Source organism: Bos grunniens, chromosome 8, assembly GCF_055505025.1.
Source record: "Bos grunniens cultivar Pamir isolate PY7600 chromosome 8, Bosgru_T2T1.0, whole genome shotgun sequence".
In the NCBI taxonomy this organism is placed as follows: Eukaryota; Metazoa; Chordata; class Mammalia; order Artiodactyla; family Bovidae; genus Bos; species Bos grunniens.
Genome location: NC_141172.1, coordinates 38,516,157 through 38,544,069, shown reverse-complemented (window position 1 = coordinate 38,544,069; position 27,913 = coordinate 38,516,157). Strand labels below are relative to the sequence as shown.

Sequence of the window (27,913 nt, the reverse complement as noted above, 5' to 3'; positions counted from 1 at the left end):
CCCAGGAGGGGGTTGTGTCATAGCTGGGGACAGTGACAAGCACAGCGACTTCTGATTCCTGGTCCTACCAAAAGTGCCATCATGCTTGAGCTCTCGATTTAGTTTCTGGAACTGAGGTATCACTTCAGGCAGGGATTGAGGGCCAGCATTCCTAGGTCATCATATCCTTTCTCTTTTTATCACACAGTTCAGCAACACTGCCTGTCACTTTCCGCTGCGCTGAAGAGAAGAACCGGGTGGACAAGAGGATCACTAGATTTGTATTACCTGTTGGTGCTACGATCAACATGGATGGGACTGCACTCTATGAAGCAGTGGCAGCCGTGTTTATTGCACAGTTGAATGATTTGGACTTGAGCGTTGGGCAGATCATCACTATCAGGTGGGGCATGAAGTCATTTCCATCTCTGTAACTGGAATTGCTCTCAAGTAAAACTCATCTGTGGAGGGAGATCATGGATGGTCCAGCTGTAGACTTATTTTTGTGGTCTACAAAATCTCTTCCCAAGATTAAGTGCATCTGTATTACAAGTAGCAGGACTGCAGTACATAACACTGCATCAGGTCTGGAGAGCCAGGGAGTCTCTGTGTTCTCAGCCCAGTGCACCCAGAAGGTGCTAGGCACAGAGTAGGCATCAAGGAATCAAGGTTGAATAAGGGGTAGTTCCTGCTTTTAAGGGGTAGATAAGTTGGGTATACAGATATCTGAATAAGTGGGCTTCCCTGGTCGCTCAGCTGGTAAAGAATCTGCCTGCAATGTGGGAGACCTGGGTTCTATCCCTGGGTTGGGAAGATCTCCTGGAGAAGAAAACGGCTACCCACTCCAGTATTCTGGCCTGGAGAATTCCATGGACTGTATAGTTCATGGGGTCACAAACAGTCAGACATGACTGACAGACTTTCACTTCACTTCATTTCAAATAAGTGCTGAGTGATATGGTAAAGGCTATAATAGAGGTTTGAATGTGGAACACAGGGCGCACCAAAGAAGGAAGGGTTGGTCCACCTGGGAAGGTGAGGAAAAGCTTCCTGGAAGAGAGGAAAGTTTAGCTGAATCTTAGGAGTATTTGATAGAGGAAGTGGAGAGAATTTTGGATAAAAGGAATAGGCTGAACAGGGGTCTTGATGTAACCGTGTCCTAGTTACACAGTACAGATTATTTGGTGTGGCTGGCATAAAGAGTACAATGTGGAGAACACAGGGAGATAGGAAAGCAGGGATCATATCATGGAAGGGCTTGTGTGAGGAGCTCATGGAAGGGTCTTAGACGGTCTTTCATACTATAGAAAGATTTGCATTTTATTTATTTATTTTTTTTAAGATTTGCATTTTAGAAAGATAACTGGTAATTTAGTGGATGAACGTGAATGGGGGCAGAAACTATAAGCTGGAAGACCAGTTAGGAGACTAATGCAAGTAAAGTATGAAAAGGCCTACATTAAGCTACTGACCCACAGGTGAAGAGCTAATTAATTCAAGAGGCATCTACTGGATTCAGAGTGAGGGACAGAGGAAGGCTAAGATGACCCCCAGTATTGGTGGATGGTGCTTATCAGAACAGGGACTAGTGTAAGAGAATGAAGTATGCTGCTGCTGCTGCTAAGTCGCTTCAGTCGTGTCCGACTCTGTGCGACCCCATAGATGGCAGACCACCAGGCTCCCCCGTCCCTGGGATTCTCCAGGCAAGAACACTGGAGTGGGTTGCCATTTCCTTTTGCTCAGTCATGTCAGACTCTTCGTGACCCCATGGACTGCAGCCTACCAGGCTCCTCCGTCTATGGGATTTTCCAGGCAAGAGTACTGGAGTAGGGTGACATCGCCTTCTCCAGAATGAAGTACAGGTGGGAAGATTAAGAGCTTATACTTTTGGATACAATAAATGTGAAAATCCTTTAAGACATCCAGGTGGAAATATACAGTGAGAAATGTGGTCTCGACTGCAGATAAAGAAGTCAGAGTCATCAGTTTGATGATGCTCATCAAGCATGTGGGTTGTGAGTCAGTTATCTGTGTTTGACTCTGCTTCACCAAAATTAGCTGTGACCTTGAATTCTCTAAGCTTCTGTTTTCTCACCTGTAAAATGAGGATAATAATAGTACCTATGTTTTATGCAAATAGTGATTATTAAGTCAGATGATGCATATAAAGTACTTAGAATGGTACCCACATACTGAGCGCTCAGCAATTGTTGGGAATGGGAGAGTTTGTAGAGAAGAAACAGAAACTAAGGCGTGAGCCCTAGAAAATCCTAATATTAGAGGCAGGCAGAAAGGGGGGACCCCAAGAGGAGAATGAGAATATAAAGGTGGGAAGAGTCATGAAACCATGGTGTCATAGAAACCCAGAGAAGAGAGATTTTCAAGGATGAAATGGTCAACGGAGTCAAATCTTGCAGAGAATTCTAGTCAAATGAAGCCTGAAATTGCCTGCTCAAGTAGATGGTGAAAATGTCACTAGTGATTTTGCCAGACATGTTTCTCTGGAACAGCACTGTTCAATATGGTAGCCATTAGCCACACGCACAAATTGGACAGAGTAGACATGAATGTTCTATCGCTGTAGAAATAGATGCCATCATAGTGGAAAATTCTATTGGACAGTGCTGCTTTGAAGTGGTGAATTGGGATTAGAGTTAATCCTAAGACTTTAGTTGAGTTTGAAAGTCATGTCCAACTCTTTGCAACCCTTGGACTACTATATAGCCCACCAGACTCCTCTGTCCAGGGAATTCTTCAGGCAAGAATACTGGAGTGGGTTGCCATTCCCTTCTCCAAGGGATCTTCCTGACCCAGGGATTGGACCCAGTCCCCTGCATTGCAGGCAGATTCTTTACCATTTGAGCCACCAGGGAAACCCTTAGTTTAGAGTGGAAGTTTAAGACTAACTGGGTCCCTAAGCCTAAACACAGAGAAGGCAATGGCACCCCACTCCAGTACTCTTACCTGGAAAATCCCATGGACGGGGGAGCCTGGTGGGCTGCAGTCCATGGGGTCGTGGAGAGTCAGACACGACTGAGCGACTTCACTTTCACTTTTAACTTTCATGCATTGGAGAAGGAAATGGCAACCCACTCCGGTGTTCTTGCCTGGAGAGTCCCAGGGACGGGGGAGCCTGGTGGGCTGCCGTCTATGGGGTCGCCCAGGGTCGGACACGACTGAAGCGACTTAGCAGCAGCAGCAGGCCTAAACACTGTTGAATCTGAACCTTTCAGGCATTTGACATAGGCATAAATCCTAGGCATAAAATAAGTTCTTACAGTCTTCTAGTGCAGTAAATTTTTAGATCTTCCCAACCCTAAATCATATTTATTGCAGTTTGGAATAACTGAAATTAACTAAAGACAACTCCAAACTAGACCATTTGGCACATAAGGTGGGAAACTACACCAGTGCCTCGTGATCTGTAGAGTATTAGTGGCTAAGGAGGCTGGAGCCCAGGAGCATTGGTGAAGTTCTCTAGTTTGAATAGTGGAGAGTATGTTAAAAGTAAAACCCTGAATCATGCCTGAGAAAGTTCCACAGCCACTGTAATTCTAGCAGTTGTTCTTTCACTTCTCCAGTGCCTTCTCCCACCTCCCTCACCTCGGCCTGTGGCACTGAGTCTGTACTAAACTCATTTCCAGGGAGCAACTGTGTGAGGTGCCAGTTCTTTGCAGTTATTTGCTATTTGGGGGGTGAATTTCCTCCCTCTGCTTCGCTCGTAAGTTCCCTAGATCTTTCTAACCCCCCCTTTTTTTTAACCTCACTACTAGAGGAATAAACTTTGGGCCTAGAGACTAAATCACATGAAAACCCTCTCTCTCTGCTTTGCTGTATTTTTAAATCAAACTTGCTGATAACTACTGGCCCAGAGCAAATAACAACAACTGTAAGGCCCAGGGTAATTACTGACTTTAAAAATCCTCTCTGGCTCTACCTGGAGGAGAATGAAATAAGAAGTCATTTTGTTTTTGTTTTTAAATATTTATTTTTGGCTGCCTCGGGTCATAGTTGCAGCATGCAGGATCTTTCCACATGGCATAAGGGCTCTAGAACTTGGGCTCAGTAGCTGCCCTACAGTATGTGGGATCTTAGTTCCCCGACCAGGGATGGAACCCATGTCCCCTGCATTGGCAGGCGGATTCTTAGCCACTGGACCACCAGGGAAGTCTCCAGTGCTGTTTTTTTTTCTTTTTATTTTACAAGTCACAGTTGTGGCTTATGTGGTTTATAGCTATAAGATTTTTGGACCCATAGTTTATCTCTTTCTATGGTTCTTTTGGACTAGACATCAAGGAAACACAGGCACCATCCACCCAAAACATGGCCTTTTGTGGTTTGTCGTAATACTCACTTACCAAAGGTTACAACTGATTAGAAATGAGATAAATTTTCTTACAACAAAAGATAATTAGGGTATTTGGAACCTAGAAAGAGCTTAGAGGAAAAAAGTAGCAGTAGTAGTAACAGTAGTTAATTTTGTAATAGTAGTAATACTAGCAGAAGTAGTTGTAACAGCTGCTGAAGGGGCAAAATGGCCTCAGTTTTAAGCACCTACTATATCCAGGTGCTATACTTGATATCTTACATGTTTTATCTCATCTAATCTTACCGGCAGCCCTGCAAAGTAGACATACTCTCCCCATATTACAGGCAAGAAACTGAGATTCAGAGAACTAACCTGCCTAAGGACATGCTGTTAGTAAACAGCAGAGCTGGGTCTGTCTGCCTGTAAAACCTGTGCTCACTCTAGTTCACTACCTATTCCCTGACCTGTATGGAGAGCTGAGTTAGATGGCCTGACATCAATCTAGATCTCAGTGCTTAGGAAAGAACTTTCTACCAATGGTTATTGTGTCTTCTTTGAAAACCCTCGAAAGTCAAAATAGTATATATTCAAGAAGAACAAGTAGGTTTTTATACTTTTACCCCCATCTGAGGATATACAGTTCCAAGTTTCAGACTTAAGCCAGCCAAATGGCTGAAGTTTAATCAGCAAGGTCAAGGCTAACGGGCAAGGTTTTCTTTGACTAAACGATTTTGAGTTTCAAGCCCCACCTCAAGCCCTAGGGATATGGTTAACCATCATGTGTTGAGGCTTCCAAGAAGGATCAATGGGTAGGGGCACAAATCACTTCTGACAAAGAAAACCCACCAGTGCATTCAGTTTAAATGTTTTCAACCAGCACTGACATGAACTTAGTGTTTCCAAAGACTATTTAAGTCAAAACAGATCTGAAGGATTATGCAAAAGCCCAAAACTTTGAGAGGGATTTGGACTGCTCCAGAAATCTCTAATTGCAAATTGGTGGTCACAGCCACTGAAGGAAACCACACTTGTCAAAGAACTCTGGTCTGTGTTTGACCAGGCCCTCAGATACCATCTGTGACACATCACCAGGGAGATGAATGAGCAGTAAATCAGGTTGGTGAGAACTCTTGAGGCTTTTCGAGCCCACAGAATATGGATTTGTGGATAGAATCAGGGAGTCTTCTAGTTTAAATTGACAGTGTCCCCATCTTCGGCTTTCAACCCAGTGGCATCCTTGGCCCAAGGATGAGAGCGTGTGTCTAGAAAATATAGTGGGTCCCTTCAAAGCTCATTCAAATACAGGGATTTTTCAGGGCAGGGCAAACTCTGGTTTTCTTTGAAATGACCAGATTTAAATCATCTGGAAGATGTTGCTGATGAAAAACGGCTTATTCCAAAGAGAAATATCCCTAGTGCCACATTTTATCCACCTGAGAGGGACCTTTTTAAATACAAGGTATTTAAAATCCCCTTCTGGATTCCAGATCTCTCCTCCTTTTGCACAAAGGGCACCCACTGGCAGAAAGGAGTGGTCAGGAATAAGCAGTTGTACCTTGGACAGAAGTCATAGCTATTTCTCAACTCAGTGCTCTAAAGGGCAGTTCCCAGAGAGGCCAAGAGTCTTGTGATGTAAAGGAAGTACATGAAACCTGCTTGGCTAGTGCCTCATTCCTTTGCCTTCACCCTGAATATCCTTTCCCACGCACCCCTAACCCAATCCCTCTACCCTCCTTCAAAGCAGTACAAATTCCTGCCACGTATCAGATCCTCAATAAATTATTGCTTGGCTGAGTAGACAGACGAAGGGGGGAAGCAAACAGGTGGAGATGTACCTGGCCCTTGTTTAGGATGGACGGATGCATAGATGGGTGGATAAAGCTCTCCATTAACACCTTCGTTTGGTAAACTCTTGCCTTCCTCTTTAATCTCTCTCTAGCTCATTCATTGGGTGCCGCTCATGCAGTTCCTCTCCACTTCCTCGAATTAGAATGATGAGGTACACCTCCCCCTGGAAAAAGCTCACACTCCCCTCTGTCTCCCACAACTCTCTAATGAGGCAGAGCTGGTGCTCAGCAGAGAAGAGATTCTGACTGGCCAATTTGGGAGACAGCAGTAACTGACTACGGGACTAACCACTGTGGACCAGGGGCCTGGAGGGGAGAAATGGGTGTCTAACTCCTTTTGTGCTGGTGTGTTTTGTCTACAGTGTCACTGCCACCGCCGCCAGCATCGGAGCTGCCGGTGTGCCCCAGGCCGGCCTGGTGACCATGGTGATTGTGCTGAGTGCTGTGGGCCTGCCCGCGGAGGATGTCACCCTCATCATCGCTGTTGACTGGCTTCTGTGAGTTGGAATAAATGTGCTGCCTCTGCCGGATGGGAAGGCACGCTTCCCAGCCATGCAGAATCTGCAGTCTGTCATTATCCTCTCCTCAGATTGCCTAATGAGCCATCTGTTGCTGCTTTAATTTCCCTCTGACCAGGCCATCTGATAATGTGCTTAAAAATTAACTCCTCATAACTTCAAGCAGTGATTTTATAAAGGCAGTGATGTTCATTAGTGTATTATGCCTGATAACGCTCAAGGTTAGGATCTGGGTGTGGGATGAGATAAACAACATAAAATAATGTGAAGACACTGGGCAAGGCCTCAGCCATTCCAAACCTCATAGGCCACCCTAGCCTATCCCAGCCCTGGGTCAGCACCATAGGTTCAGAACCACCTAGTTCAGTGTCAGCCCACCTTCCCAAGATCATCAGCACCATCAGGACACAAGCAAGGGCTTCGGGATAAGGTTAATTGGGATCTGAATCCTGGTTCAGTGGCTGTTTGACCTTGAAAAAGTTCCCTAACCTCTCTGGGGGCCAGCTGCATTATCTGTGAGATGGGGATGATTCTGTCAAGTTCATGGGGTTGGTGTAAGGATTAAGTGAGCTATGTGTGTCCAGAACACACATAGCTATGTGTGTGAGAAGTGTGTCCAGAACAGTGTCTGGCTGGCAGTATGTGCTCAGTTAACAGCAAGTTTAATTGTTATGATTAGAATGAGTTGAACCATTCAAGCCTAGGTTCATTCCCAACAGTTCGTTCCCTCTGTTTCACACACACACCTCCCTAAGGAACACAGCAGAAGATCTGGGTAAAAACATATCTTTTGTGACCCCCAGGGTTAAAGTTAGAGTGAGCCTGGTTCCTGGCTTTAACCTTGATACCCACTCTGTACAGTGGTCTTTCAGTAGCTGAGTCTGGCTCTGTCCCCTGGCCATCAGGGGAAGAGTCTGCTCCATATGGAGCCTTCACTCAGACCCAGCCGAGCTTACTGGGCAGTACAGTGCCATGTAGTTTGCAAATAGCAGCTAAAAATTGTAGAAAGAGAAACAGAAACATTCCATGTGGCTTTGAAGGTACAGTCACGTCCCCAAAGGCAGAAGCTTCTGCTCTTGGGAGGCTACTTTGGGGCCCCCTCAACAGCTTGCTGGTTCTTTGAGGCCCAACTGAAGTAGCCCCTTTCTTGCCAACATACCCTACTATTGAGACAAGTGCCTTTTGTCTAGTAGTGATGGTGGATTTGCACTCTTTCCTCTCCCTGGTTCTTCCTGGAACACTGGTGACCTTCACTTCTAAGACACCCAGAGAAGTCAAAGGTGCAACTTGATCTACGGAACAAAAAGACACTAGCTGGTCCACAGCAGGGTCTAGTTCAGTCCACGTTCTAAATAGCAGGAGGGCACCCAGAATGGACATGTGGGAGCACTGCTGGCCTTTTCTGTCCTGCCGGTGTAGCTTTCACAGGAACATTCATGTAGACAGTTCCTAGCAACGGTGCTCCAGCACCCCAGATACCTCTCCACCTCCTCGTCGTCCTGCTGCTGGCCTCTCCGCCAGGCCTTCTGGGAGTTAACACTAGCTGAGGTGCCCCAAGGGGAAAGCTGCTCACAGGCTGGCCTGGGTTTTCTGACCCTGTGCTCAGCAGCATCCTTGCTGGCTTCCTCATGGAGTGACCTTGTGTAGGAAAGAAAGGAGCACACTGGGGACACACACATACACACTCCTGCTTGGCACACACACACACACACACCACCCCACAAAATATCCAGGTTCTCTCACCTTAGCCAAGAGAAAGCTGAGAAATGCACACAAGACAGAGGCTAGGGTTAAAGACTAATGAATCCTGACCCTCCCCACAAATATCTGTGGAGATTGTGTTCACATTTCTTTGGGAGGAAAGGAGGGAATTTAGGAGATGATGCTGGATTCGGGGGCGTCGTGACTGACGAGGACCCGGGGCAGCCTGTGCGCTCATTTTGTGCCTTTAGAGACAGCCCCTGATCCAGGCCTGTGAAGTGGGGGGCCTCTGGTTAGCCAGCCCTGAGAAGCATCCTCTGTGGTTTGCTGAATTTATAACTGAATTCCTCAGGTCCTTTCCTGTCTCCAACTCGAAGGAAAGTGAAACCCGGGCTTCGTGTCTGACTCACCTTCTGTCCTCCCCAGGGACCGGTTCAGGACCATGGTGAATGTCCTTGGAGATGCCTTTGGGACTGGCATTGTGGAGAAGCTCTCCAAGAAGGAGTTGGAGCAAATGGATGTCTCATCGGAGGTCAACATCGTGAACCCCTTCACCTTGGAATCCACAGCACTCGACAATGAGGACTCAGACACCAAGAAGTCCTACGTCAACGGAGGCTTTGCCGTCGACAAGTCCGATACCATCTCGTTCACCCAGACCTCACAGTTCTAGGGCCTCTGGCTTCAGAAGACTGGAGGTGGTGAAGGACCTCTCCAGGAGAGTCATCTCTTAGCAAATTCAGACATTAAATAAGGAAAACACTAACAGCCAACTGTACATCTGATTTGATACAGACCTCCAGATTATTTTCTATATTTGGATTCACAGCTTTTGCTCACCAGGTACTGGGATTTGGAGGTGAGTAAGATGAGAGGAAACTGATTAAAAGGAAAGCTGTATTATCTGGAATTTTTAAAGTCTATGAGAGACAGAATTGGGAAGTACATAGAATAGACATAACTGTTTTAATTAGGTAATAGATGTGAAAGAGAAATTGCTTTCTCATGCACGGACCAGTGTTTTGGGTTTTTTAAAAATATACATATATATATATTGTCATCGACTACACATTTTTACTCGGGCTTTCTATTGCCATGGATTTCCTTTGACCTCTCACATTTGTATAGATTATAATGAAGCTAAACAACAGCGCCCCCCCCCCCCAACAAAGTTAATGTGCCAAATTGTCCATTTTGAACCCATCTCCAGCCAATTTCAAAGGAACTACTTTGAAAGAAAACAGACCAGCACAGTTCTGCAATAACAGTTTTAAGATGGGTGTGAGATTTGGGGAGAAGAGATTTCTTTTTCTCGATGTACTGTATGGGGATGCTGGTAACTACTGACCCACTGTTCAGTAGAGAGCTAGAGATATATATATGTATATATTTATTATTTTCATATAATTTGCCAGACAAAGGTCAGAATTGAACTCTCAATGTGAAATAAAGCGCTCTCCTTGTACTTGAATAATAACTATGATTGCAATCCAGATCGGTTTTGGGGCTTAATCAGAACTCCTCTCTCATAAGCACTACTAGAATGAGAAATCATGCTAGTTGTTTGTCTCATGTCTGTGTATCAGCCCCAAAGCAGAGACACATTCTGGTAGCACAGCCACTAATTTAGAGCTTCCAAGATACTACTGCTGGGAGGCAATCTGTATCAGCTCTACATAAGACTATATTCATGGGGTCGCAAAGAGTCGGACATGACTGAGCGACTGAACTGGACTGAACTGAACTGATACACAAATGTGTCACTCATATAAGGCTGGGTGGGTTTTTATCCAGCTGGATGTGTTTAATAATTATATTATCCAACTATAATTCCTCCAAGGTCAATTATACCCACATAAAATGACAGTACTTTGCCTTTTTCTACCCATCAGACCCAAATAACATTGGCAAAGCTACCAGCTAAGTTGTATTTTAATATAGGTTTGATGGATCGTGTAAGCCATACTGGCCAGAAAAGCACTGTCCCTACCCTGGATTCTTGCAAAGTAAATCCTGTGACATGAGACATTGGTATCAGTGGTTCAGGGAATTCTTGCATTGAACGAAACTTGTCTCCTCTTCCAGGGAAGATGGTTCTAACTAGTAGTCTAGTAGTCTCAGCCCCTGCTCATTAAAATCCGATGCCTGTCATTCTTCTGTTCATTTGTGAGGACATTGTATTAAAGTCTGTGCTTGGCTCTCATCTTGTAAATAATGCTTAACATAAACTTATAGTTACACCAAGATCCAAAATAGTCCTGTTTCTGCAGTACTGCATAGCCAAGTTAAGCCTAGCTAAGAAACCAGAAACTGTGCCAAAGATCATGGAATAGTTTTGTTTTTTTTTAAAAAAAAAGTTCTGTATTGACCACCTGCACCTGAAATCTTTAAGAGAATGATACCAAATGATCATGTAAACATAAAATGGACCTGTGATTAAATGTGAATTTTAAACTGCTAATGTTGGTGTTATTTATAGGAAGTAAATGTAAATTCAGCTGAATCAGCAACTTATCTTGGGCTGAATGGTTCAAGCCCCTTGGCAGGCTGCTCCAACTTGAGGTACTAGAGCTGACAGAGCTGTTCGTGAACTGCAGGTCATCCTTATTTTGGAGTGAGTTTGTACCCAGCCTCTTAACACACTGTGCAGTTAACTCATAAAAGAGAACAATGTTCCATTTCTGTCTCAATAAACATTGCCGTCACTCTTTCTTCCCTGCCTTTTCTTCCTTTATCTGTTCTTTTTATCTCATTCCCTCTGATGAGTGTGGGAAGGGAAAGACCTGGTCAGTTGATTCAGACTGAACCCAGATTGTTGTTTCCAAAGCTGTGTTTGTGCCCGAGAATGAAAAAGCACAGACGGAGGAAGAGTAAGCTGGCCGTTCATGTTAATCAGTGGGTTATAAGGCTGACGTGACAGTGCCATTAGGGACAGACGGCCCAAGCTTATGACTGAGGTGAAAGGGAACGTAGAATTTGGTTCGAAATTACTATAATGGGAGACAGTCTTAGCTCAATATGATAGTTAAGGACCAATCCTGCCCTGTGAAATGTGGCTACAAAGAACACAAGGCTGTATTCAAAGAGCTCTTTAAAGGTACGTCGTAGTCCTGCCTAGAACCTGAGTCGTGGCAGCGTTCTGCTGTTGGACTCACTGGTCTGTGACAGAAAACAAAGGAATGGACAGCTCCCTTGGTCCTGCTGAGAGGAAAATCTCATAAAAGTGCTTAGCACTACCTGGCCAAACTAATTCAGAAGTTTTCTCTTTTGGCAACGTGAGATAAAATACCCAACTATACAACTCCTTAGTGAGATTGTTATTCTCACCACCTGATGTTAGCTGGGTTATTAAAGCAAACAGAACATCCAACCTAGTGAGACTTAGTAAATAACTCCCAAACCCCATTTTGAAAATGCGACATTTTCCTTTAAATAGTAAAAGACTTAGAATATCTTCTCCTGTAAGGTATCATATAGGGGCTAAGTAAAAATAAGTGTTCACAATCTTTTTTCTATGGCCTGAAACACTGAGAGGTTTGAGATACTCAGGATGCGTGTGTGAGGCAGAAATGTACATTCATGTAGCACCCCTTCATGTGTCCTGAAACCGGAGTATGACATGCAGTTCTCTTTTGCCATCTCAGCTTGTAAATATGTGACTGTCCCCATCTGCTGGACATTCACTTTGTTCTGGGTCCCACAGGGGGCTTTTTAATACACATATGCTAGTAAAGGGCTTCCCTGGTGGCTCAGCAGTAGAGAATCCACCTGCCAATGCTGGAGATGCAGGTTCACTCCCTGGGTCAGGAAGATCCCCTGGAGAAGGAAATGGCAACACACTCCAACATTCTTGCCTGGATAATCCCATGGACAGAGGAGCCTGGTGGGATACAGTCCATGGGGTCAAACACAACTTAGTGACTAAACAATGACAACAATGCTAGTAAATGTGCCTCCCTCACCTGCAATCTTAGATTTTTAAGTGAAAGCCGTATAATATAAACAACCAGAAGCAGCTCTTGTAAAATTAACCTTGGGAACAATGTATTGAATTCAGTGACTGCCTCTAAATGTATGAAATTATTAACCATGGATGGAGATGACTAGGGACATTTCTCAATGGCCTAGGCTAAATAATGCCACCAAGCTCCTAAGCAAGTAATAAGCTCTAAGCACACAATCAATGTCCCATTTGTTTCTCACTAGGAAAAACCAGTGTCATCTGATTCAGAGGCTCTCTCTCCAGGATTACAGAGATACTTGTGGTTTCATCTACAAATCTCCATTTCATCTGCCAATTTTAAGATATTACAAAGTTCAGAACAGTTATTAGTGAACTTCCACAGCCAAGATGAAATCAATATCACGTCTGTTATTCTGGTTGGAGAAAAGGAGAAGGGAAAGCAATGGCCTCATCTAGAGGCGTTCCACTGATTCCTAGAAGGCCTCACCAGCCTGAAGATAATAAGCTGTTGTCTCAGGAGAACAGAACTAGGATACTACCTGGAGAGGAGCTTGCCCCACAAAAGTGCCATTTATCAACAGATGGGGGCAAAGAAAACCTGAAACTAAAATGTGGATTTAACCAAAGTCCTGAGCACGAGTGTGTGAATCCCAACCCCACTCCACCCACCACCTCAATTTTCCTGCTGCCATTCCTCCATGACTCACGCCAACAGGAAAGCTATCAGTAGGGATTCAAGGATATCACAGTCTCTTTCCTCATTTTAGGGCATCTGAGGGAATGCAAAGCAGGGCTGCATCATCTGGGTATTTCAGAAACAAAGGTCTGCCTTCCTGGGGAAGCAATGAAAAGCTTGGAGTTTTGGCACCAACCAGGGTCTGCTTTATCTTGTCCAGGCCCTCTAGAAAGGTTTGTTTTCCAAGGTAAAGACAAGACTGATTGAAATGAATTGAATGGTCCTGAGAGGGCAGCCCCGGGAGAAAAGGCACAACTCCATCATCACATAGGTTCATTTCATGGACATGCCTTCACAAAATGCTAAAAGCATTTTAGATTTTAGATATAGGTGTAGATTTAGATTATAGAAAGAATGCACATCAAGGATGACTTTGACCTTCCTCCAAGAATTCCAATGTAACTTTCATTTAAAAAGTCCCTGTGTTGTGTTTCCAAGGTCATCACTTTAGCTTGACAAGAATAATCAGAGGCCAGCAGAAAGGTCTGTCTGAGCTGAGATCTTTTGCGGGGAGAAGGGCTACCCCAAATGAATCCAAAGATAATGAAATATCTGGGTCTCTAGGAAGCCAGTGGGGTGGGGGGGGGGTGGGTGGTCTTGCCAAGTGTCAGAGAAGTGCTAATGGAACTCATCATTATGAGTGAAAGCAGTGTTGATTAGCAACAGAGCACACTGGCTGATCCTTACCAAAACTTCCTTTTGTCTTCCCAGCAGGCCAAACTGGCTTTAATTCCTCAATTTCCTCATTTTGTCAGAAAGGTTAAGACAGACAAGAATGTGTCAACTTCACAATAAGCACACGTGAACTGAAGGCAGGAGAGGCCAGTTAAGTTCGTAAAACATGCCACCTGCAATGAAGTACAAACAGTAAGACGGACTCCGGCTGACAGGACACTGAGCCTGCATTTCTGGCCTCAGGGAAGTTTACTCCTGTATCACTCCAGGAAGACACCTACCCTATTCTCAGGTACCGTGACCTTTCACAGAGAGGACACTCTAAGGCAAATAAAGCTCCAGTTTCTTTTAAGATGCTGACCTAATATCTAACTGCTGCAGGCACTGAGTTAGGAGTTTTCTCTGTGCCAGGATGAATGCAGCAAAGGATTGGATCCTATGACTTCAGAAACAAAAAAGCCACTCACAACACAGAGGAACCTCATTTTTATTTATCTGACAAATGCTTGCCTAACAGTTACTGTGTGGCAAGCACTGCTCTTGGCACTGAACAAATATTAACTCATTTAATCTCAACAGCCTCATGAAGTAGCTACTATAATTATCTTCTTTCTACAGATGAGGAAACTGTACAGAAAAGTTGAGTAACTTGCCCAGAATCAAACAACTGTTGGACAGCATAGCAATTTGGCCCCAATATTCAACGTTCTTTACCAGGTATTAAAAGTCGAAGAAGGCCAGGAGTGCTAGATATTAATTCTAACTCAAATCTGGAGTGGTCTAAGATTATTAAGAAAAATAACAACCATTGTTAATACTTATCAAGTGTTAACTACATGTATGGCATGCAGTAAATATTTTTAAATGTTTCATCTCATTTATTCTTCTCAATACTTCTCTAAGGCAGGAATATTTCTATCCTCCATTTTCCAAATGAGAAAACTGTGGCTTAGAGAGGTTAAGTAACCTTCCCAAGATCTCATAGTTGGGACACAAATCTGCTTCCAAAGACTGTGTAGCTAACCACTGAGAAATGTTGCTTCAAAATGCCTAAAAATTCCATCGAATGGAAACCAAAAGAAAGCAGGGATAACCAAAACCTTCCAACAGAGAAAAGTCCAAGTCCAAATAGCTTCACTGGTGAATTCCTCAAACCATTTAAAGAAGAATTAATACCAATCCTTCTCAAATTCTCCCAAAATATAGAAGAGGAGGGAAGGACTTTCAGACTCATTTTACAAAGCCAGCATTACCCTGAAACCAAAGCCAGACAAGAACATTAAAAGAAAATTATGGGTAAATATCCCTGATGAAAATAAAGGCAAAAACTGAAAACAGAGGCAATAAAAGATTAGCAAACCAAATTCAAAAGCACATTAGGAGTAACATATACCATAACCAAGAAGAATTTATCCCTAGGATGTGAGGAATGGTTCAACATAGGCAATCAACGTGATACACCATATTAACAAAATGAAGGATAAATATCATATGATTTTAATACATGCATAAAAGCATTTGATAAAATTCCTTTCATGATAAAAACTCTCAACAAATTGGGATAGAAGGAACATACTTCAACATAATAAAGGCCATATATGACAAGTCTACAACTGATATCCTCAACAATGAAAAGCTAAAACTTTCCCTCTAAGAATTATCTCTGTTTACAGATGAAATGATATTATATATAGGAAATTCTGAAGAGTCCATCAAAAAACTATTAGAACTAATAAACAAATTCAGTGAAGTTGCAGGATACAAAATCAATATACAAAAATCAGCTGTGTTTCTATACCCTAACAGCAAACTACTGAAAAAGAAATTAATAGAATAATCCATTTACAACAGTACAAAAAGAAAAAAATTCCTAGGAATAAATTTAACCAAAGAGGTAAAAGATCTATACAGTGAAAACCATAAACATTGATAAAATTAAAGAAGAGACAAAGGAAAAGATATTCAATGTTCATGAACTGGAATCATTAATACTGTAAAATGTCTTGCAATCCAAAGCTATTCTCAGATTCAATGCACTTCCTATCAAAATTCTAATGGTATTTTTCCATTAAAATAAAATAAGTCTAAAATAAGTCTTAAAATAAAAATAAGTCTAAAATTTGTATGGAACAACAAAAGACCTCCAATAGTCAAAGCAACTGTGAAAAAAAAAAACAAAAAAAAATAACTTTCAACAAAGGAGCCAAGAACTTATAATGGGAAAGGATTGTCTCCTCGATAAATGGTGCTGGGATGGCCACATACAAAAGAGAGAAACTGGACCTTTACTTTATAGCAACAAAAATCAACTCAAAATGGATTAGAGACTTGAACATAAGACCCGAAACATAAAACTCCTAGAAGAAAACATGGGGGGAAAGCTCTTTGAGATCAATCGTCACAATGATTTTTTTGGATCTGACACCAAAAGCAAACACAACAAGAATAAACAAGCAGGGCTACATCAAACTACAAAGCTTCCACACAACGAAAGAAACCATCAACAAAATATAAAGCAACCTATGGCATAGGAGAAGATATCTGTAAACCCTCTATCTGCAAGGGGTTAACATTCAAAATATACAAGGAATTCAAACAACTCAATAGCAAACAAACGAAAACCCCTAAATAACCCAGCTAAAAATGGGCAGAGAACCTGAATTAACATTCTTCCAAAGAAGACACTCAATTGGCCAACAGGTACGTGAAAGGGCACTCAACATCACTAATCATTAGAGAAATGTAAATCAAAACAATGAAAATGGAACCCTTGTATACCGTTGGTAGGAATGTAAACTGGTACAGCAAGTATGAAGATTCCTCAGGAAATTTAAAAAATAGAACTACCATATGATCCAGAAATTCCACTCCTGGGTTTTTATCTGAAGGAGCAAAATCACTATCTCAAAGAGATGTCTGTATTTCCTTCTTCATTGCAGCACTATTACAACAGCCAAACTTCAGATCCACATTTCCAGCTTTTATTGAACATTTTCCCCTGTGGCCTTTCCAGCATCCTTTAAACTGAACTTACCCAAAAACAACTTTGTAAATGTCTTCTGTAATCTCTGTTTCCTAAATTAGGAATTGTGTCTTAAAAATCACCATTATTTTCATTGTAACCTAGGATCACAGCAACTTCCTCCTTCTTTGACCCCTGGAGGTTCGAGGGCACAAGCAAGATCTAAACAGGTTCATTCACTTATTCTAATCCCTCTGCTTTGGTGGGAGCTTCACATGGGAGCCTGTCTGTGAGTGATAATGCTGCCTCTTTGTGAAGTGGGTGGTGCAAGACTTGGCCTCTATTTGGACATGAATAATTGGATGTGGTACATTTCTGCATTTTCTCTTCCCATTAATTCTTGAATGAACAATGTGTATCTTGATGATCCTCTAAATTCTATTTACAACAATGAAAAATTCATAATAGGGATAAGATTCCGAGGGAAAAACCAACTACATCCAAGAGAGGTCCCCCATTGCCTCTGAGCATATGCACCCCACCCCCAAGGAATTCTAAGTCTTCCCCATTCTGTCCCTACTGCCAAAAAGGCACCATGAAAAAAGTCCCTCCCCAGAAGGTTTTACCTGCCCACCAATTTTATTCTCTTAGTCCTGGGTTCATCTTGCCTCACATTAGGAAGAATGTGAATCTACAAAATGAAGGACATTGTGTCCTCATACCTGTAGATTAATTACTCTTTCAATCAATACTTCACTCCTGATGATTAAATAGTTCTCTTTCACTTTGCAACTCAGCCCTGGTCCAGCTCATTTAATTGTTTCTTCCTTAAAGGAGCCAGACTCCCCCCTCCTTCCACACACATTATTAAGGCACCATTAAAATAAGGTGCCTGGTCATTTCTTTCTGTCCTCAATGTATAATGAATTTCTTTCATTTCTATTGGAGAAGGGAATGGCAACCCACTCCAGTATTCCTGTCTGGAGAATCCCATAGACAGAGGAGCCTGGCAGGCTACAGTCCATGGGGTTGAAAAGAGTCGGACATGACTGAGTGACTAACACTTTCATCTCTATGACCCTCCCACTCCATCCAGGCTTATATTCCTATTTTCCAGATTTCTTCAATGGCTTTATTATAGTCTCCCTGCCACCAGTTTCTGTGCACTCCCAAACCACCCTGAAAAAGTTCATCAAGTTAATGGTCTGCTTTCTCATCCCCAGACTCTAGTGGCTTCTTATTGTCTTCAGCACAAAGCCTAAAATATCAGGCCTAATATTTAAGACACTTCAGAGGACATCCCTGGAGGATATGTGCTCCATACACACATCCTTCATTAGATTCCAATTTCCTTGCTTCTCTCAAACCTCTTCTTCACCTGGTCTTCCTATTCCTTAATGTCAAAAATAAATTCTTGGCCCTCAGTCCCAAGACTTCATCATTTCTTACATGGAACCTAAAGAAATAGCAACTTCTTAGTACATAATCAGATATTGCCTTATATTATTAAGTTAATCAACATGAGACTTATTATTACATAATGAAATTGAGTTCTACAAACTTCACTGTAAATAAATGTCATTATCTCATGTTGTTAAATAAGAGACAAAACTGGTGGCCATGGGCAATATTCAGCTTCAGACTAGCTTCACATGACCATAGAGCCTTTTGTTGTTTTAGATTTGAATCTGAAGAATTTGGATATTTTGTGGGAGGTCAGGGAGGATGGAGTTACACTCTTCATTTCTCCCCAGACCCTACCACTCATCATTATTTCAAACCCCACTGCCTTGACAGTCACAAATCCTGCCTGGTTATGAAGATGTTTGAGTTTGCAATACCTTTTGATAGTCACATGTGAAACATCTCATTGCCCTGTTAAGTCCAGAGACTCTAGGAGAGCAGGGTTGCATCTTACACTCCTTAGCATAACTCATCCCATACCCTACACGGCACAGAATATTACTAAATACAGTGATTGCATGCAAGGCTGCAAAATCAGTTAATTGTCAGCGCTAGGTGGGACCATGAGTCAATGAACAAAGGATGTCATCATTGGCCATGTTGAACTCCCCTCCTGCAAGGACAAATGAGCTTTCATGACGAGTTCTCGCCATGAATCCAACAACGACACCTATTATACACAGTCTGTTCCTGGAAGTCATCCCACTAAAATAGGTGCGATATTTACTTCAGTCCAAGACACCAATCTCAGTAAGTGTCAGTTCCTGGGGGAAAAGAAACAGGGATATTTGTTTATTTTGGGGTGGGATGAGGGGGGTAAAAGTGCTATTTACAAACATAATATTCCAATGACAGGAAATGAGAGCAGAAAGCATCTCTTGCTGGCCTAAACAAGAAGTGGTTAACCTCATTCCAACTTCTGTTGAGAGACCTTAGTTGCCCTCTCACTCTAATGAAGGACTCATATTTGACAAACCCTTTAGGCTGAATTATTCAGCATCCACCAGCCTTGGAGACAAACAGGCAACAATTAAGAGATGGCAGAACGTAGCAGAAACAGCATGAGATTTGGAGACAAGACAGACCAGGGTTTGGAAACTGGCTTTGACACTCTGCTTTTCTAAGAATCAGTGTCCTCAGCAATAAAAAAAAGAAAGTGGGGTTGGTGGGTGGGGAGGAGGGGATGCCATCCACAGTAATTACATGAGATGAGAATAGCAACAGCTAACACTTACTGTGTGCTTATTTTGTGCCAGGTACTGATTTGAAGTGTTTTAAATGTGTTTACTCGTCTACTTATGACATTATGAAACAGATGTTAATATTGCTTGCATTTCCCACAGTTGGACACTGAGGCACACAAAAGTTTAGGTTATTTGCCCAAGTCACTCAGCCAGTAAATGGGCAAATCCGGGATTCATATCCAAGTGCTCTCATTCCAGGACCTTGAATCTTAACACCTACTAAATGCCCTTGGGAGGCACTTGACATAGCACCTGGTAAACTGAGGCACTAAATACAGGAATAAAAGAGAGAGAGAGGGAACAGGAAGAAGGAAAAAATCTACTCCATTTCTCTCCTGGGATTCCAGGTCTCCCAAAGTTAGCTGATAAGGTCTTTAAAAGACTACAGCTCCCCCAAGCTCCTCAAGTTGCCATTGCACTGGCCTCTGTGGAAGAACTTAGAATAAATCACTCCACCTCACTCAGGCTAAGCAAGACACGCAGCGACATACCTTGACTGGTTCAAAAGCATCTCCAACCAATCACAAACTAAAGGCCCAAGACCCATCATATGTTTCAGCCCTCTTACCTTAGAGGGAACTCTGCCTTACCAGGGGTCTCCTGCCTTTCTCTTCATTTGACAACCCTAATCCTGGTGCTGCTGCTGCTGCTACGTCACTTCAGTCGTCTCCGACTCTGTGCGACCCCATAGACGGCAGCCCACCAGGCTCCCCCGTCCCTGGGATTGTCCAGGCAAGAACACTGGAGTGGGTTGCCATTTCCTTCTCCAATGAGTGAAAGTGAAAAGTGAAAGTGAAGTCGCCCAGTCGTGTCTGACTCTTCATGACCCCATGGACTGCAGCCTACCAGGCTCCTCCGTCCATTGGATTTTCCAGGCAAGAATAATACTGGAGTGGGTTGCCACTGCCTTCTCCTCTGGAGCAGCCTGGCAGGTTCCATGTACATACCACCTCTAGGCAGGCACGGTGGCCCTCAGGGCTGCCACCTCAGAGCTCCTGGAATTGAGAGGAGCCTTCCACACACACAAAGCAAACCCTACCAGAGAATATGTTGTATTCCTTCTGCCCAAAGGATCTTGGAGAGGCAAAGCTGTGGTCACCACAGAGAGCAAATGAATTAATCCCAGTAGGTGATCCTCACGGCAAATGACAAGGAGGGCTGAAACTACACAATGTGCTACAGGGTACTTTTAAAATAAAATTAGGACAAAAGAAAGAGAAATATATAAATGTATATCTATCAATATAAAAATGGACTTACAGGGGTGCTGCAGGATCACTCTAAAGATAAAGAATCCCAAGGGTGAGATTTCAGACTGCTGAAGAAACTCCAACAATCCAGCCATCCATGTGCACCAGAGAAAAGCTCCTGTCCTAGACTTGACCCTGCTTTTGCCAGATTTCCTGGTTTTGAGGGTGAAGTAAAGCACAGACTCTCTCCTTTGATGACCAAACTACTGCTACCCCGAGACCCTGTGTGGAAGAGCGAGGGGAGCAGACCTGAGGAGCCTGAGGGCTGCAGCTCTGCTCACTGTCTGCAGAGTTCCCAGTCCTTGGGAAGGGGGAGGGAGTTCTCTCCAAGACCTGCATGTCCCCCAGGAGTGCTGGAATGGGCCCCCCATTCAGGAAAGGACAGCAGTACCGTCAGGTGGTATTAGAGGTTCACTGGTCAAACATGGACTGGTGGCCATGTCCTTTCTTCCTGCTGCTCTGAGAGATCAGAGGGCTTCCTTAAGGGAACTAACTGAGAACAGCGTTGAATATTAGTAAGTATGGCCAGGCATTCAGGGGTTAGGTGAACTTGCATACATAATTCATCAGTCCTCCCCAGTTATACATTTAAAATTGACTGACTTCTTTTATGTTAGACTACCATGTACACTCTCCATTTTAAAAATCTTACTTATAGTTCAGGGCCTATAGGCTTCAGCTAACTTTGGGTCAGTCAGGCGACTATGGGGAGATGGCCTCATTGTACAGCAGCTTCTGCTTGGAGGGCCCAGGCTCTGCCAAGGAGATTTTCCCAGGAACCTCTTTAAACCCAGACCCTGTGAAACAAGCTTGCAAAATATGGCCCAGGCTCTGACAGATCTGCAACTGTGAAAGTCAAGAAAGGAATAATAAACTGAAGCAAGACAGCTGGAGATTTTTATTACATTTAGTGACACAAATCTTCCCAAAGTAATCTGAACCCTAATGTATCACAAGATTATTCATATTATTATATATTCCAAAAGCAAAATCCTGCTGCAATCCTGGCCCTAACATGACTCCTCAAAACTGAAATAACTCCTTGAGAAACAAAAAGATAAAATAGGAATGACTTAAATGATGGAGTTAGCAGATCAGAAAGTAAGCAAAAGGCAGATTGATTTGTTAAAGGTAACAAAAAGACTCTAAATAAGAATGGGCATTTAAGATCTTACTCCTAAATTGAGTTAAGGAGCTATGCTCAAACCATTAAAAAAAAAAAACTGAACAAGTGTTACAGTGTATACCTAAACAATAACTGCTACGGAATACCGACTCATTAGAACTGATTTCCTTCAGCTGCTTATGGCCTTCCCAAGCGGCCCTTTTCTGAGAACTGTACCATAGTCTTAATGTAATATAGTATTTTTTTTATTACTGATGACTAACTAGACCTCAAAATAATAAATTGACAACTATAGTTTCAGACACACTGAGAACACACAAGCAGGTGTAATTTACGCATATCTCTCTTTTCCAAGGGTGAAGTGTTTGTTGTTGCTTCCCAGTGGCTCAGTGGGTAAAGAATACATCTGCAATACAGGAGATGCAGGAGGCGTGGGTTCAATCCCTGGGTCAGAAAGATCCCATAGAGGAAGGCATAGCAACCCACTTCAGTATTCTTACCTAGAGAATCCCATGGACAGAGGAGCCTGGCAGGCTATAGTCCATAGGGTGGCAAAGAGTCAGACACGACTTAAGTGACTGAGCATGCATGCATGCATACTTTTACTAGGCTGAAATTCTGAGAAGGGGATAAATGAATTTAGTTTTATTTCTGCTTTTGGACTTTTTTCTCCTTTAATTTTTAATTTCATTTTCCTAATTTTCATAATGAACAAATTCCTGTGGTCCTAATGAGAGAAGAAAACTTGATTTTCATTGAATCTTGTAAAAGTTGAAAGGGTTTTGGGACATGGGAGAGGAAAACACTCAGATTACAGTATGATGGGAATACAAAGCTTTCTGCTTTCAGGCCCTCTCTTCTCTGGGTCTGCAGACCCACAAAGATAAACCTCTACTTCAGTTCATCTCCATCCTCTTCTTGCTCCTCAAGTTGGGTAAGCATTTCATAAAGGTTTTTGCAGTCATTTCTGCCAAAGCAGAAATGTAATTTAGTGTAGCTCTTTCAAAGAAATATTTGAAGGAGGTTATTTTCCTCTTATAAATTTATTAAGAATTGCTAGAAAAAAAGGAGGGGTAGGTGACAGAAAAGTGAAAGTGAAGTCACTCAGTCATGTCCAACTATTTGTGACTCCATGGACTGTAGCCTACCAGGCTCCTCTGTCCATGGAATTTTCCAAGAATACTGGAGTGGGTTGCCATTTCCTTCTCCAGGGACCTTCCCAACCCAAGGATTGAACCGGGGTCTCCTGCATTGCAGGCAGACCCTTTACCATCTGAGCTACCAGGGAAGCCAGGTAACAGAAGGAGTAGTTTAAAATACAATCTAAAGAAAGTAGCCTCATCTTATAAATGTATCCTAGAAACTAAACCTTTAAAGCAAGACTTGAATTCTCCAAAAACAATGCTCCCTCTTCCAAGGTTTTCAGGATCTTATGTTAATAAATAAATGAAGCCTAATGCTAAAAAGCAAACAACCACACACACATACACAGAAAATGGATTTACCAAACATGGAAAATCAGAATGATAGTCTTTTTTTCTGGAGGATATATCAGATTATTCCTCTAAATAGCAGCTTCCTCGAGCTCATGGAAAATGTAAGAGGAAAGGGAAGGAATGGGGAAAGGACAGGACGGGAAGTCAAGAGAAGGGAAACAGAGGTGGGGGAGAGCTGAGGGCAAGAGGGGAGAAGGGAAAAAGGAGGAAGGAGGGGGGAAAAAAAGAACATTTCAAGAACATATCCACTGCCAAAAATAAGGAACATCTGAAAAGGCATCTTGACATTTTCATCAGAATTTTAAGAAGTGCTTTCCAAATGGAAAAGAACCTGCCACCCAACTATTGCTACTTTCTATTTCAAGCTCAAAACAAACATACAAACTGAAACACAAATAGTCCAGCTTGACAAGAAAACATGAGCCCCAAACACTTTAATCAGTGACTCTTACCTGGTTACAAGAGACTGGGTACAGGTTTGATTTAAAGGGGGTCAGACACTGGTGGTTTGATACACAGAACAAAAACGGTTGTTCAGTTGGCTCATTCAGTGAGCTCTTCATGATACTCCTGCAGCTTTCATTCAGTCTCCCCTGTGAAATGTGAAGACACTTGACACACTCTATGTGGCACTAAGAAGAAGGCAATCAACCAACACAAGCAAGGAGAAGAAAATGACTTCACTCAATCCCAACCTTGCTGTGCAGCCTCTTCTCCCACACTCCCAGAATGAGGTGATATTAGGTTAGCAAGACAAATACCTGTGTGACCTTGGGCAAGTTACCTGGGCTCTTTCTAGAATATCAGGATGATGACAAGCAGAGTATCTACTTCTTAGTGTTATTCTGAATAATATAGTCCTTAGTAGTGTAGTGAAGTTGCTTAGTTGTGTCCGACTCTTTGTGACCCCATGGACTGTAGCCTACCAGGCTCCTCCATCCATGGGATTTTCCAAGCAAGAGTACTGGAGTGGGCTGCCATTTCCTTCTCCAAGTATAGTCCTTGGCATATAGTGGATGTGTAGAAACTGCTAGATGTTAATGAGCAGAACTGTTAAATATGCCCAAATTAATTCTATTCCATGGAACAATTATTTTTGAGCGTGGAGGGGGCCAGTATAAAATCTGAGGGTGTTCCAAATCCCCCCATCCTCAAAGCTCTTGCAGCCTACTGTGGAGATTCTTAGTCCTAAAATGTGTATTACCCCTGAAGAACCTTATAAAGAAAACTGATGCCAGGCACCACCCACAGAGATTCCAGCTAAGTGGTCTGGAGTCGGGCCTGGGCATCAGCATTTTTCAAAGCCCCCAGATGACTCTATTGCTCACTAAGGACTGCCAACCCAGAAATCTGCCATGGGATTTGTGTGCAAGGCCACTGCCTGTGTGGTCTGTTAGACTCTGACAGGACCAGGAGCCCCTGGAATGAAGGGAAGTGTGTTGTTTTCTGTTGTGTGAATCCCCACAAGCCATCAAATGAAAAATCCCTTTGAAGTTGGTGACCAAATCAGAGAGGGCGGGCCCCCAAGGTTGGAGCCTGGCATCTGTAGGCTGGTTTGTTTTGTTGCTTTGATTGTAACAGAGGTGAAAGGACCCTTGTGGGAGGAAGTAAAGTGGGTCCTGCCTGCCAGCAGAGAGGGTGAGGTTAGAAGAAGCCATTCCAGCCATACCATTTAGAGCTGGAGGCCTAACGAACTATGACAGAATCAGAAAGCAGCATTTTAATTCACTGTTGTCCCTTCCTCACCCACTTTTCTTGGTTTATTTCCTTTTTGCTCTGTAATTTTAGAGAGCTCTTTGTGCTGCAATTCTTATCTGTGTCTGAGGACTCCAGGGCCTGAGTTCCTTGCCCTCCTTTGAGTTGGGATCATTGTAAGTGGACTGGCTCCTGCTTCAGGCCGGCCATAGTGGTGGCAGCTGGGATCATGGGAGCCACTCACAGGGATGGGACACTCGGCAGGCAGAGTTGGTACCATTGCTCAGTCTCCCCTCCAGCCCTCTGTCTCCTTCTTGGGAGAGTTTTCATAAGGAAAACAAACCAATAAATCACAATACAAGGCTGAAGGAAACCTATTTCCTAAGACAGAATTTACTAATTCTTTTCTTACCTTCTCTTTATCCCCTCACATCAGGGTCCACATACTAGCTAGTTCAGGGCTTTAGGTAACTTGATGTTAGCATGATGAAATTCAACACAATTTGACATTTGGTAATTACATGGGCCATGTTTCCTAAGTGGTAATTATGTGGGTTGTCTTCTGTATAAATGCCTAGATGACTATTTTAGAAATGGGAGATTAAGTGGACCAGAAGCCATCTTTAATCTACCAAGCAGAACGTTCTAAGGCAAAGCCTACAAAAATGGGAAATTACCAAGCTGTCCTCACATTCCTCTGTGCCAAAGGCAGGGAGTCCTGGCCAGCTCTAGGCAAGGCAACATGTGCCTTCAAGCATGAATGCCCATAAATCAGAATTTTAGGAGCCTGATGACAGTGAAACCCTAGCATGTCATCCCACACATCTTTATTTTTTAAAAAGATCTGTAATTATCTTGATCTTGCTAGACTGAAGGACTACATGATACAACACCATAGGACCCTCTGGGGGATGCTCAAAGGCAATGTCCACCAACTCTGCTTGGGTTCCACTATCTTTTTCTCCAGGGTTCTCCTATTACAAGCTCCAGGTCTGGAGGACAATGGAATTTAATGGGTAAAAGCATGGTCACTGAAGCCATATCCCTTGGGTTCAGATCACAGCTAAGGTCATTCACTAGCCATGTTACCCTGAGCAAGGCATTTAACATCTCCTTGCCCCAGTTTCCCTACCTGTAAAATGGTACTGGTGATAGTACCTACTTCTTAAGGGCTGTTGTGATCATGGAATAGCAACTCACTTAATACAACTGAAGTATTTAGGTCAGTTCCTGGCACTTAGGAAGCACTTAATAAGGAAAAACTATTCTTATGCTGGGCCTGGGTAGGAAGGGAAAGAAGAAAAAATGTGAAAAATGATGACAGCCCACAAAAATGACCAACTTCTTACCACACAACTGACTTTGAGGATTGCCTCATCACTTGAATTTCAACAGTCACTCACAGAAAATATTTACTGAGCACCAACCACAGCGGAAGGTCATCTAACGCAAGGGTGGTGACAGAGTGGTAGAGGAAGGCGGGCTCCTGCTCAGGGCACACACCTGGCAGGTGCAGTTGAGTTCACCCAAGTTAAATGGGACCCCACTGTAACTCTGGCTATAAAGTAGTGGGTCAGAAAACAAGAGTCCCTGGCCCAAGGAAGGTGTCACTCAAGTAGAAGGGGCAGACTTTTAAGCAATCGGCCCAAAGAAATAGAACAACAATGAGAGAAAACTGCAGGAGGCTACAAAGGTGTGCCTCAGAGGGGGAGGGGGTGCCATGGAAAGCCATGAGACCTGAAAGGCAAATAGAAGTGAGCCAAAGTCAGGAAGAAGTAGTCTAGACGAGAGCGTGTGCAAAGGGCCCATAGCAGGAAAGAGCTCGTGTCTGAGGAGCTGGAAGCGGGACCATTAGGTAAGGAGTGGGGAGCGAGAATAAAGAGGAGATAAGACTGCTGGCGGCCCCGCACACATGCTGTCTCACGACACTGTGAGGGGAGAACGTAGTTCTGCTCTCCTCCTGGACTCCTGTTCACCACATTTTCCAGGTGCTTTGTACTGAAAGCAGGAAACTGGAATTGTTTTAGCACATCAAGAAGAAGCACTTAAGCTGCTTACTTACATAGGACAGCAGCTTAAAAATATTTCTGTTCATGTGCACGGTATTTCTTCAGAGGGTAGCCTGGTCTGTCGAGGATATTCTTTATTTCAGAGATGGATTCTTCCTATAACACAAACAAATCCAGCAACTGCATTACTCATAATGTAATATAGGTCAATGATATTGCATGCGTAGTTTTGCATTTAGGAGATCTATGAATCCCGTGTATGCCATATATATTGTGTTCATGATACATGTATATATGTAGATACTATTTTTTTCCCTCTCTCCCTTTCTTTTTCTTCCCTCTTCCCTCCCACTTTCCCTCCCTCCTCCCTTTCTTTCTTCCTCTTTTACATTTTAAAGGGATTCCCCTACTTGAAAAGATTTGGAATTAACAAAGCAAAACAAATGACTCTGCAGACAGGCAATAAAATAATTCACCACCCAGGTAATTAGGGTAACAAATATTCATTTATAAGTATGATCCTATAAATCTAGGATATGTCAGCATTTAAATAAGTCAAGATGACCAATTCAACTACATGTTATAATTAAACCCAACTAAGGGGTGCACTGTCAACCTTCCATCTGAATTGGTTTAAACTGGTGACAGGCCACAGCTAATGGCTGTACACCTGCTGTAGAGGAGTACTGAGTATATCTGTCTATGGATCGGAAACACTCCCCTCAACCCCAGAAAAGTCCAATAGTCAAAAACACCTGATTAACTTTGAGGAAAACTTTCTTCCTTGTTGTGGGCTCACATAGACCACACATGTTCCCAGATTCTTCCCTGCACTGGGATTCCTGCCCAGAGTGGAAGTGAATGTGCTCCAGGCAAACACTGTCTTCTCTAAGTCCTCTCACATGACCATGCTCCCCCTCACTTCAGGACCTCTGCCT

At 43.1% G+C, this 27,913-nt stretch overlaps 2 protein-coding genes across 51 annotated transcripts in view; one reads left to right on the top strand and one right to left on the bottom strand.

Annotated features, from left to right (window-relative positions):
- The window catches only part of SLC1A1 (solute carrier family 1 member 1), a 75,119-nt gene extending 64,053 nt beyond the window's left edge, over positions 1-11,066 (top strand). The window contains exons 10-12 of the mRNA XM_086415267.1: positions 188-382; positions 6,498-6,632; positions 8,781-11,066. Coding sequence (XP_086271393.1) covers positions 188-382; positions 6,498-6,632; positions 8,781-9,027 — 577 coding nt within the window. The 3' untranslated portion in view covers positions 9,028-11,066. The remainder of the gene's footprint in view (positions 1-187; positions 383-6,497; positions 6,633-8,780) is intronic.
- A 2,681-nt stretch (positions 11,067-13,747) lies between these two features.
- The window catches only part of SPATA6L (spermatogenesis associated 6 like), a 70,103-nt gene continuing 55,937 nt past the window's right edge, over positions 13,748-27,913 (bottom strand). For 42 of the 50 annotated variants that reach the window (XR_015169597.1, XR_015169603.1, XR_015169599.1 and 39 more), the window contains 2 exons: positions 27,029-27,131; positions 23,691-23,864 (listed from right to left, as the gene is read on the bottom strand). Coding sequence is in view for 29 of the 50 variants with exons in the window: in XM_086415268.1 (XP_086271394.1) it covers positions 27,042-27,131 (90 nt within the window). In the remaining 21 variants the exon portion in view is untranslated. Of the gene's footprint in view, positions 13,903-16,696; positions 18,920-23,690; positions 23,865-27,028; positions 27,132-27,913 lie in introns of those variants that run through there. The other 8 variants (XR_015169590.1, XR_015169594.1, XR_015169592.1 and 5 more) reach the window with 2 other exon arrangements.